Below are 12,957 nucleotides of genomic sequence, written 5' to 3'. Positions count from 1 at the left end.
CCCCCTCCCCAAATATCTATGTGTTTCACAACCTGTAGCTGGCACCCCTTGCTGGAGATCATTTGTCGTCTGGGGAGATCTCCAAGCCCCCTGTGGAAGTTGGCCACTTTAAGTAATAGCTAAAAAGGTAAAGGTATCCCCTGTGCAAGCACCGAGTCATGTCTGACCCTTGGGGTGATGCCCTCTAGCGTTTTCTTGGCAGACTCAATACGGGGTGGTTTGCCAGTGCCTTCCCCAGTCATTACCGTTTACCCCCAGCAGCAAGCTGGGTACTCATTTTACCAACCTCGGAAGGATGGAAGGCTGAGTCAACCTTGAGCCAGCTGCTGGGATCGAGCTCCCACCCTCATGGGCAGAGCTTTCAGACTGCATGTCTGTTGCCTTACCACTCTGCACCACAAGAGGCTCCTTCAAGTAATAGCTAGACAGGCTATTTGATCTTATTGTCTTGAGGGATTGCTACAGGTGTGGGCACAAGTACCTTCTATAACTGTATGTTACACAGTTATTTATATGCAATTTCTCTTTCTGGTTCTTTCAGGAACATAGGTTTACAGCCTTTCTATCCACACAGTAACTTGGTGAGGCAGATCAGGCTCAGAGTTAGTAATTTGCCCAAACGGATCCAGTGAGTTTTATGGTTAAGCAATTTGAATGTTGCCTGATGTCCTCATGTTATATACATACACAAATACATGAAAGGTTGTCTACACTGACTAGGGTTGTCAACAGGCCTGGAGAAAAATGTCCTCTCTCTTTAACAGAGGATGAATGGGATTGTATTTACTGCAGTGCTATGAAAACCTTCAGTTGGCCATTTTCACACAACAAATATTTATTATGAGAATAGGACACTTTTCTCCAAGGCTGTTGGCAACCTTATATTTGGAGATGTGCTTCATTACTTTAAAATACACGTAAGTGTAAATTCTTAGATAAGCAGCCATACCCACCCCTTCCTTGAGTTGTGCTCTAGGCCAGTGGTCCCCAACCTTTTTGAGGCTGGGGACCGGCAGGGCAACTGCCCGCCCGCGCATGCCGTGTGTGGCCGCGCCCGCGCATGCGTGGCCGCACATGCGCCATGCGCGGCCGAAATCGTGCATGTGCGGCACTTTCGGCTGTGCATGCGTGATGCGCGGGCGCGGCCCTGATTCCCTCTCCCCCCCCCCTCCCGCAGTAAGAAGCTTCCCGGGCCGCAAGCTTGCGGCCTGGGAAGTTTTTTACTGCGGGGGGGGGCAGGGAGAGGGAGCCGCGGCCCGGCGCCAAGGCCGGGCCGCGGCCCGCGGGTTGGGGACCACTGCTCTAGGCCATTGTAGAGTAGCTGTGAAATATTACTAAAGTGTCTCTTGGTCTCTTCTATTCCTTTTAATAAGATCCTTGTTTCCTTCAATATAATACTGTTTCTTGAGCACACAGCAATTTCTAAGCATATCTAGGAGTTCATGTTGCCTGGAGTTCAAGAAAAAATTCATTTTTTTTCAAATTCAAACTGAACTATATCTACATACAAAGCTTCAATAGCCGTAGTTCCTAAATGTCAGGATATATTTTCATATTACTTATGCACCATCAGATAACAGCTGCCAAGCGCATGGATGCTTGAAAAGCTTCCAGATACTCAGCTTTACTCTTTGTCTGCTAGAATGCAACTATTCTGGATAGAGATGGGCACGAATGTGGAAACCACAGTTCTGTTTGAGGTCTGTGATGTGCCCCATTTGAAAACCAAGGACCATTTTTACCCGCCTCATGAACAGGTTTGGTTTGTGAGGTGGTAGAATGACTGCCTGGTGTGCTAGAGACACCACACTCATGGGGGATCTCTGGTTGACTCTCCTCTGCCTGCTCTCCAAATTTGGTGAGGATTGGATAGCATTTTCCTGGAGGCACCTTTTGTGGGAGCATAACTCAGACCCCATAGACAAGACTAACCTCGATAAACAAATAGTCTGCCTTGGCACACAGCAACTTCATGGGCATTTCTGCACATTAGTAAAAATAGTGCCACTCCTGCGAAATGGCAAAGTGTGACATTATATTGCCCCCCCCAGCCCTCCTCACCTTTTTGCTGTCTCGCCTTTCTCTGCCTTCTTTTTGTGTGTGTTACCCTCCTCACCTGCTGCTGGAAGAGAGCAACGGACCTTATACGCATCACACTTCCGCCTGTCAATCAATTCAGGCAATCAATCCCCTCCCTCCATATTCTGATGCAGATTAAAGGTCCCGCAATGCCCATTAATTTTTTAAAATCATGCTTCTCTGTTGCAATGCATAGAATCATAGATGCATAGTGCATTTGAATGCCACCCCTAATGGGATCACAAGTAGGCCTGTACACAAAGAACCCGATTTGGCTGCTTTGGCTTTGGCACCCATGGAAGTCAATGGCGCCATAGACTATAATGGGAATGTCGGCATTGAGTTACAGCTTCCAAACTTTCAGGGTAGGGATACATAGAGGATATCCACACCCTTTAAATATAGTGTCATGCCAATAAAATGCAGTACTTGCCAAACTTTGAATCAGCCAGAGATCCCCTGCCCTTTTGGTTTCTCTAACTTGCACAGGATCCACTCTACACATTCCTGACCCTGTGCCAGTCAAAATGGTCATTTTGACAGGGACAAGTTCAGCAGTGTATAGAAGGGCTCCTGTGCAAGCTGGAGACATCCAAAAGCAGAGGACATCCCCTAAATCAGGGGTTGTCAAACTGCGGTAGTCAAACAGGGGCTCATGGGAATTGTAGTCCATGGACATCTGGAGGGCCGCAGTTTGACTACCCCTGTCCTAGATGCTCCTCTACATGCCTTCCAAGTTGTGGCTTTGAAGTTCTATAAACATTTTGATTGAAGGCAGATAGTCTTGTCTGGAAATGACCCCACCCACAAACCCGCACAAGCAGCTTGCAAGTTTGTGGAAAGTTTGTGCCCATCACCTTCACATAAACTTGTCTTCGCAAAGCACAGACCAACCAAAACGCATCACAAACTTTCATTTGTGCATTTCATTTGTGAGCAGTTTCATGTCAATCTCTAATTCTGAAGAGATGAATTAATGTTTAGGATAAAGCAAAAGATAGTGTTGCTAGGTAGCAAATAGATTTCACTAGATTGGCAGTCTGAGCACATAGCCTTTATTGCAGAGATATTTACCCTACAGGGAGTCATACTGTTCCTCAGCTATGCTGGCAGTTAAAAACAAACTCCAGTATCCTCTAGCACCACTCAATAATGCATGCTTCCTGAAGTTTGCAATGCAATAACAAGATTATTTACAAGCTATTTTGTACAGAATTCTGGGTACAATCCTATGCAATCCTATGCCTATTGATTTCATAGGCCACATGTGTACCTAGTCCTGGATAATGATGTGGTTAGCTATTCAGTCAAGTCTGAATCCTATGACTCTACTGTTGTCATGATTTTCGACCTTGCACCACTTCTTTTAGTTGTATAATGCTGTGGCTGGTGTCCATTTTGATTATATCTAACCACATTCTTTGTCAGCCTAGTTTCTTTTTACCACTGACCAATCCTACAATAATTGCTTTCACAGGGTTCTTAATCTGCGATGCTTGTGCTCCTAGACCTCTCAGCAGCGTTCGACACACATATATATCTATATATATATAACTCCCACCCATTCAGGAAACCCTTCAAATGCTGTCAAGGAACCCCAGGTCTAACAAAACCCTGGTTGAGAAAGGCTGCTGTAGGGTCTCAGGCAAGAAAAGGTCTTCTAAAAATCTGTGATTTTTTAAACTGGAGGCACATAGACTTGATCCTAAGATTAAACCAACCAAAAGCATGGTATTCTTTGATTAACTAAAATCAGAAAAAAGATAAAACTTTTTTTTTTTTAATTCCAGAGAGCTTTCTGATGGGATTTTCTGTATAGCTGATCTTTAAGACCCATTATGCACAGGGGTTTTAGCGCACATTCGGGGTGGAATGGCGGCGACTAAAATCACCGATAACGCACAGTGCTGGCTGCAACTGGCCGCAGCTTCGGTACATGCCGCCGAAAAAGCCGCGTTAGCAAAATGCAGAAAAAAGCGCAGCTTCCGGGTGCCCGGGGCGCAACCAGAAGCGGCGCCTGGATCGCCGCGTGCATAATTGGTTACTCTGGGTTTTGCCGCCGTCGCGCCCCGCCCCGTGCATAACTGGTGTGCGTCGCGTCTTCCCCCTCCGCGTTTTCCATGTGACCCGAAATCGCTGTTTCGGCAGCCGTGCATAATGGGCCTAACTGATAATCTCAGTCTGAATGTGAGCAAGGTCATGTCTACTACTGATTCTATCAGCATAGTGGTCTGTGCTATTTCATCAAGATGTTTGCAGGAACAAGGAGGCATCGGGTGGTACTTGGGATTGTTTAATTTATGGACCAGACTTGGACGATTGTTGTTGGAGACCAGTTGTCATTAGTGTGGGATTTGCCCTGTGCAGTTTCACAAAGCTGGGAGCTCATACTACCAGGTAGGGGTCAGGACTGAAAAATCCCTGGCCCTGGTCGAGGCCAGGCGTGCTTCTCTAGGGCCAGGAATGACCAATAAGGTGGTACCTGCAGAGTGTAAGGCTCTGCAGGGGGCATAGGGCAACAGGTATTCAGAGGACAGGTAGGGCACTAGTAGCCATGCTTAGGGCTAGCATCCTCCAGGTGAGGGTTGGAGATTTCCCAGAATTACAACTGATCTCAAGGTGACACATATCAGTTCCCCTAGAAAAAATGGCTGCTTTGGAGGGTGAATTCTATGGCATTATAATCTATGGCATATAACCTACTGAACTCCCCTACGACCCAGCAATTTCCCATTCTGGAATTGTTAACCCTACCCATGCTATTCAATCTCCATATAAAGCCCTGAGGGGGAAAATTACTTGTGGTTTTGGAACTGGCTGCCATCAGTCTTCTGACACACCTATTTCTATATTTCTTTATCAAATTGCCTGGTTGTGCAATGGAGGTCGAGCTACTACTTGACTGCTGAGCTGTATGGAATGGTGGTATAAAAATCTAAATAAATAAATGGCTAAGAATTAACAAGTGTAAAATGAATTCTGATAAGACATTGTGTTTTCCATATTTGGTGAGGTCCTGCTGACCCTTTCTGTCTGTCAAAAGCTCCGGGCGGGGAGAGGGAGCAGCGGCCTTCGCGGCCCCGTGGTTGGGGACCACTGCTTTAGGTGGGCTATGGCATTATATCCTGTTGTGGCCTCCCCTAACCCAAACCTTGCCATCCTCAGACTCTACCACAAAATCTCCAGGAATTTCCCAGCCCGGACCTGGCCACCATAGGTCTTAGTCCCAATGGAGTCCTCCTCACATACCAAAATAGGCTTGCCTCTTACTGAGAAAACCAAGCCGGAGATATTGTTTGCCTAGCTATAGCGACTGATGGAACCTGTGGCTTCAAGCCACAGGTACTTTATGTGTGTGTTTGTTTTTCAAATCCAATGTTATTTTCAATTTCATTTTTTTTCAAACCCAAGGAATTGTTTAGGTTTGTAGAAAGATTTGCCTTGCCCATACAACTCCAGTCACTGTATTTCAGGCTCCTCAGATGTAGCCAACTTGGCTATACAGATACTGTTTACCAGTTGGGGCAAAACTGAAGCTTGACGTAATGATTGCTAGAGGCTGGCAGAACTGGGTGGTGCAGACAGACTGGTCTGATCAGTTTGGAATAATAATTTGCATTTTCCCACCTTCAGTGTGTCATTCAATAAACCCTTGTTCTTCGAAACAGGCACCTACATTTACAGGCTCCTTTTCTGGAGCCTGAACACCAGAAACCCTTAGAGCTAAACTAGACTTCAAAAGAGCAGACCCATTTGTTTAAATCTGCCTGCCTCAATCAGTACCAGAAGGACCAATGTATGCAGCAAAAGTGGAGTTAAACCACATAAGGGGAGCTGCAGTCATTCCTGGAAATGGAACAGGGCTGCAAGAAAAATGCCCTGTCCTTTTAATAGAGGCTTAATGTATGGAAATGTACAGTTGAAGCTTTCATTACATGGAACTAAATAACATCTCATGAAACCTGTTAAAGGAACAGGGCACTTCCTCCCCCTCTCCCCCCCTCCAGGACTATTGGTAACCCTATTCACAGATCCTTGGTTCTTCCACTTCTAACTGGAGACAGTGGATAGCCTGGCAAACCTGTCATCTTATCTGTATACATGTTCTCTTCATATGTAAGTTGCATATTGAGGTGATGGTTATTAAACTGAGGGCCAAACTAGACACGATGGCACCTTCATGGATTTTAAAATGCTGTGAGGCCCTGATCTCTTGGGCACTCCTGTTCTCTGCATACCTGTTCAAGCATTGAAATACCTTTTAAGGTGCTTTCTGAATCTTGAATATCCTCATGTAAGTAAAGATCCCATTGAAGAAGTGATGTAAGGCCAGCAGGTACAGACCTACGTCTAATTCTGTCATGAGTCATGCTCCTTGCAGTAAATTTCTCTGCTATAAGGAACTGCTGCAACCACTGCCTCTGAGGATCCGTCTCCTACGTGAATTCCTTGAGAATTTTTATCTAAATAATAAAATTTTATAGCCTGTTTTCATAGCAGCACTCCACATATCAGCCTGTTCTTACTTCTTTGTTTCTGCTGCTGAGAACAAGTCACTGAAATTAGTCATAAAACATTTCCAGCATATTCAAAGGTGAAAATCGATTATATTTGTTTTTTTTAAACCTTTAGACGGATGATCTCATATTAAGTGTCTGAGGATTTAGAAGTCACTTCACATTATGTTAAGTTTCCATTTAAAAACCCAAAACTTGCTCAGCCAGTTTTTGCTATTAAGATCATTTGATAATTCCCACTCTGTTGCTGAAAACAACTCAGTCTTCTTTGACAACAGCCCTGCCCTGCAGAAAAATCCATAACTTACAGGGTTTGTGTTGTGTAAGTTACGAAGTCTGCAGAGTTCTCAACCAGTAACATGAAAAAGTCTAAGATTAGATGAAATTGATAAGTATTCAGACAACCACTTCACTGTTGGCACCAGAAAAATGTAGAGACAGGGCTATCAGTTAAAGACTGTGCAACAATTTCAAACAAGGAAAGCAAAATTGCCTTGGGAAACAGCAGCTCCTGTGGATCAGCGAAGCTGCCACTGGCTTTCTGAATGGCGGGTTGCAGACACTGAAGCATGTCCCCAAGACCTTAATAAAACTGCCTGCAGCTGCCTCCTGCAGATTGATAATGAGGGAGTCTAGCACACCTCCCTGGGGAGATTGTTGCATAATTGTGGGACTGCCTCAGAAAAGGCCCTCTCATGTGTACCAACCAAATTAGTGTCTTTAATTGGTGGAACAGTTAGAAGGGCATCTTCCTGCAATCTCAATTTCCAGGTGGGAACACGTGGGAATAGATCCCACGTCTAGTCTAGATGCAACCAGGGCATGGATCACAGTGGCTAGATCTGAAAGACCCATGAATGAGCACTTCTGATGCACGAGGCAGAACTGGCCCAACACACTTCAAGCCACAGCAACTACCTGGATTTCTAAGGTGACCCTTATGTCAAGCAGCACTCCCAAGATGTGAACCAGGCTTTTCAAGGGAAATATAATCCCATCCAAGAAGGGAAATTTGAAGTCTCTGATCTGCCCTTTCTACTAACTTAGATAATCTGTCTTGCCAGGATCAAGTTTCAGCTTGTTCACCCACTGATGGTCTGTTAAGTTTTTGTATCCTTTTTATTGGTTTGCAAGCTGCCTTGACTCTAAGGATATAAGGTGGGATATGAATATTTTAAATAAACTTTGTCCTTTGCAGTAGGTATTTTGGGACAGAGCAGAATCCCATTTAAATGCATAATGTGACACTGAAGGCAGCTTTTAATATTGTTTTCAAGATTGACCACTAGTGAATCCAAATTAAATATTACTTTTGATGCAAGAAAAGTATTAAGGGGAAAATACTATCTTGAAATGAAATAAAATGAACAGTAAAAGCAAACTGAACATTGCATCCCTTGCCTCATAAGTGTTAGAAAGCTCTCAAAAATATTTAAGAGGAAAGATCATGGGAAATGCTTAAAGCTCTCTGGGGTCAAGCCTCTATAAATACAAATCCATGGAAGCTAGAACTATCCATGTCTATTAGACTGGTCTCCTAATACGAACCTCCCTGTCCAGATGGTGGGGACAGGCCATGTACCACTGCTGTCAAGTGCAGGCTGTAAGCCTGGCATATTTTGTTGACTGTTTGAAAAGATAATCCCCTCTTTTGCTGACCATTCCATATATTGTGGTTTTGTCTCCCAAAAGCTGAAGTCATAATATATTTATAGGCTCCACAAAAATGTGTGATAATCTAACAAAATATGTGCATATTTTTCCCCTCCCAATTTTGCAGCATGCAGCGTGCTAGAGCTCTCAAGAACACTATGAGATGTTGCATAGGGGAGGAGCTGCAGTTCAAGAGGATTCTGGCAGAAATCAATCCTTCCTTTTTTGTGTAAACTCTTATGTTCAGCAAGAGATTATACAAGGGAAGGAGACGTGATGCAGCACTGCATTCCACTCTGCTCTCAAGAGTCTCTTGAACATGAGGAGCAGCCTTAGGAGGGCAGAGGAAGTGGTAGGAGATTCACTTTATAAAATCCTTCGGTTCATGGTTCTTGGGCTCCATTGTTTTTGCTTCAGACTATCTGTGGAATTTATCCTTAAGCATGCTGATATGGATTGGAAAACACAATAGGATTGATAAAATGTTCAGATTTCCCATTTAAATGGAAATGTGCACTACTTCACCTGAAGTTTCCTTTGTTAAGTGATAATGCAACTGATTTTCTCCCTTCCCTATGAGATGCATGAATCTATGTGCATGACGGAAATTTATGAACCGTCCTGAACATTCCTGTTACACAAAATACAACTGAAAGCACTTAATTACAGGAGATAGTTTAACACAGATACACCAACAAATCAAAGATATTCCATTTCATAAAAATCTATGTACATACAGGTAATATTACATCCCTTATAACACACAGATTTCAAGTCATACCACAAACCTAAGAACGTACATGGCTAGGGGTCAGCCTCTGACAAACACTAACAGAAAAGGGAAAGATTGATTTTATGCTTCATCCCTGATGGAACCAATCAGAAGAAGCTAGTTTTGAGTTTAATAGTTGGAGTGGAATGTACTGTGGGTGGCGGTTGCCTGGCAGCTGCCTTGGCTTTGCTCGCCTGACTTGCTCGAACTGCAGTTTCCAGCCGTGTTTTCAGTTCAGGGGCTGCTCCCATCACTGTCTTGAAGGCATGAGGGTATAGGGGCCCAATGCGTGTTAAGTCCTGGAGAGCAAACTCATGGAGCTCTTTTGATGCCATGGATGCAGAGGAAAAAGCATTTTCATTCAGCAAGTAAGAGATGAGAGTGGGAACAAGCAGGGCGAGCAATTGGACCCCTAGAACCAACAAAAACATAGTTTAAAAAAATTATTTTCAAACTGGAATTTTAATGCAGGGTTTCAGGGCTACTCCTGTTAGAAAAGAGTCACTATTCCATTTTTCCCACTGCAAATCTGAAAGATCCAATAGTAGAAGAACTATTTTTAGGATCTGCTCACAACTCCACACAGAGTTCAATTCCAGCAGAGCTGAACATTTCCTAAGGTACCGTTACCATGGGGACAGATACAGCATAAAACTGCATTTAGCAATATGTAACCAGTAGAAGAGGAGGTCATACCTTTAAGATATATTGGCAATAGCTAGGATAATTAGTTTTGCATACTACAAAGTGTTTAGCCTGCAATATCATAGTTTGGTTATCTACAGACATGTGTCCTGTTCAGAAGCGCTCAAAGGAGTGTAAGTTTTAATGGACAAATCAGTTGCATGCAAAATTAAAATGTACCTTAGCCTTCTATATGAAAATTAATGACCTCATACCACAAATTACTGGATGAGAGTGATAATCTGCAAATGTATTTTAGAAAATTAATTTCTGTGGAAACACACTGTTTTGCAATTGTCACATATTACGTGTTCTAGGGTTTATGGTTGAGGCCGGGGCTGATAACATAGATCTACACCCCCCCTCCCCGGGATTTGGGACCTGAAGTAAACATCATCAGGACCTCCTCTCCACCTGCCAGTAGTGGGGGGGGGGAAGTTGAGTTGCCAATCTCCGCCATGTTGGTAATGTTATTGTTGTCTTTTAATGGGGTTTTAATGGGGATTTTAGGATGCTGTAACCCACCACGAGCCGTAAGGGAGTGGCGGGAAAGAAATATAATAATAATAATAATAATAATAATAATAATAATAATAATAATAATAATAATGCATTCTGAATCTTGATATTTACTTATTTAACTTCTAGACCCCCCCCTCCTTGCACAGCATGCTCAGGGTTGCTTACAACATAAAATGTATACAGAGATTTAAAAAATGATCCATAAGTATAAAAAACAATACATAGACTAGTAGCTCTTCTAGTCAGTTTGGTGTAGTGGTTAGGAGTGCAGACTTCTAATCTGGCATGCCAGGTTTGATCCTGCACTCTCCCACATGCAGCCAGCTGGGTGACCTTGGACTCACCAGGCACTGATAAAACTGTTCTGAGCAAGCAGTGATATCAGGACTCTCTCAGCCTCATCTACCACACAGGGTTTCTGTTGTGAGAAGAGGAAGGGAAGGCGACCATAAGCTGCTTTGAGCCTCCTTCGGGGAGAGAAAAGCAGCATATAAGAACCAACTCTTCTCCTTCTTCTGTTATTAGTAATGGCTAAGGAGTGGCGCTCCAATAATTAAATTAGTGGGATTATATGGTTGATGTCTGGGGTACAGCTTCTTTTTGGATTAAAATTGGAGGCACACTTCACTCTTCATACTCAAAACGGCTCACCACATTTTCTCAATTAGTTCCCAGAAGGATGAGCAAGACATCCTCCTTGAACTGCAGGATGGCCCAATTAATATTGCCCCTTGGCTCACCCTCTTTCCCAGCTATGGAACAATTGTCAGCTGTAGTTAAGGAATTTCATGGAGCCTTTACTCTCTTTTAGAATGTCACTGGCCACATATTAGGAAATATTTGGGGAAGATCAATCAGTAGTGAATGGAAGAATCCCAACAAAAGGCCCTGGTGGATCTTAGTACATAATTTGAGAATTCGTGTTCTAGCAAAGCAGTATACTTACTATTTTGTTCATCACCAAGAGCGACCAGTGTTTCAAGAACCTTAATTCCTTCTTGGACTGCTAAAAGCTCTGTTTTGTTGCTTGGCCGTCTTTTTTCCACCCCTTTTAGTTTCTCAACCAAAATTGGTGCCAGTGAATGAATGTATGGGGTTGAGAGAGCACGATTAGTGTGTTGGAAGACAGAAAGTAGAAGTTGGTAGCATTTGGCTTGAACCTAATCACAATATATAACATTAATGTATTAGTTTAAGATTTACAATGAGACTATCAGACCATTTGGTAAATAAAGACTGAACAATTCTTCATGAAAGAGAAGACAAAGAAACACAAACTGATCCCTTTCTCTGTTTCTGCACTATGCCTAATGAGCAGAAAGCACCCAGTGCTGGAAGAATGTGCTCCTCGGTAGAGCACCCATGCCTGCTATGGATAGCATGCCACAAAAATGAAAGAGGCAGGATCTAAGTGAACATTACTCAGGACTAAATCAGAAAATGAGATATGATAGCAACAATAATATGTGTAGAAATTTCAAATTTTTACTGTTCACTCTGAATCTTGAATATAGTGGAATTTAAAACACTATTAAATGAAGCAACTCCAACCTTCTGTGTCTGTCTCTTTCACCTTAGTGAAGCAATGGTGGCCATAGTTGAAAGCTCTAGGATTATTTAGGATGGGTGAACCATCATCTCACTAAAGCATATTTACTATGCTCCTATTTGAACACACAGTTAAAATAGTTTTGTCAAGGCATCATCTCTCCCTGTATAAACCAACAGGGCAGCTCCTCTTCATCCTTTCTTGTAGAAGTTCAAGAACTGCTATAGTTCCATCTTGGGTTTTTCCAATTACATCATATATTGTTAGGGCATCTTTTACCTTTCTTTTACCTTTCTGTCATGAGTTACATCCAGGAGACCCCAGTCTCAGGTAGGAACATGCTTTCTCAGGGAATGAACGATAATCTGCTTAAATAGCCAGTTGAGCAGAGACAAGTTTCCTGCATGGATAAACCAATTGCTCAACCAGTTGCTCAACTGCCTGGAAACGGCAAGATGAGTGGCTATTTGCATGAGCTGAATTGGGTCATAGGTCTTAGATATGTAACTATTGGAGAAAAGGGTGCAGAGTGATCCATGTGGGATTTCACATTGCAAGAGGGCAATGGGAAACCAAGTCAGCTAAGTCAGGAATGGTTAAAAGTTCAGAATGCCTAGTCAGATGTGCTCAAGCCAGGACCAGGAATGGGGGAAGGGACAGAATGGTGTCTGGCTTTACCAGCTTCTATTTTCAATGTCCCAGCAGGTTTGTCTCGATCCTACCATAACACCAATGACTGTAAAATTCAGATTTGCCTGAAACTGCTGTTTCTGTCCTGAATCTTTTGGTAATTGATTATTGTTATTATTATAGCTGAACATTTTTACATTTTTGTTGTGAGCTACTTTGAGTCCCTTTGGGGGGAAGAAAACTATGCTATAAACAATTAAGTCAATAAATAAAATTCATATGCTGTTTCTCTGTATGCCTGAATTCAAGCTGCCTACTGCAACTGCTAATGACAGAAAGCAATGACAAGTAGTATATCCTGGTTGTAAAGAATGAATCAGACAGACAACACAGAGAACAAGCATAACAAGTCCTAAGAAATATCACGCCATGTTCACGGCATTCCAAAAACTAGAAAAGAATGGTTATGCCATTATCACTCTTGTAAATTTTGCCATGTAACTGCTATTAAGGAGACCAAATTATGAGTTCAGTGAATTAGTCAGGTAAAA

The 12,957-nt window shown here is 42.9% G+C and overlaps 1 protein-coding gene across 3 annotated transcripts in view; it reads right to left on the bottom strand.

The window, feature by feature from the left end:
* Nucleotides 1–8,912: 8,912 nt before the first annotated feature.
* The window catches only part of HEATR5B (HEAT repeat containing 5B), a 62,075-nt gene continuing 58,030 nt past the window's right edge, over nt 8,913–12,957 (bottom strand). For all 3 annotated transcript variants that reach the window (XM_077343816.1, XM_077343828.1, XM_077343822.1), the window contains exons 35-36: nt 11,174–11,387; nt 8,913–9,433 (exon numbers count right to left, since the gene is read on the bottom strand). In XM_077343816.1, coding sequence (XP_077199931.1) covers nt 9,129–9,433; nt 11,174–11,387 — 519 coding nt within the window. In that variant the 3' untranslated portion in view covers nt 8,913–9,128. The remainder of the gene's footprint in view (nt 9,434–11,173; nt 11,388–12,957) is intronic.

Source organism: Paroedura picta, chromosome 1 (genome assembly GCF_049243985.1).
Source record: "Paroedura picta isolate Pp20150507F chromosome 1, Ppicta_v3.0, whole genome shotgun sequence".
Classification (NCBI taxonomy): Eukaryota; Metazoa; Chordata; class Lepidosauria; order Squamata; family Gekkonidae; genus Paroedura; species Paroedura picta.
This window is presented reverse-complemented; position numbering and strand designations above follow the sequence as displayed.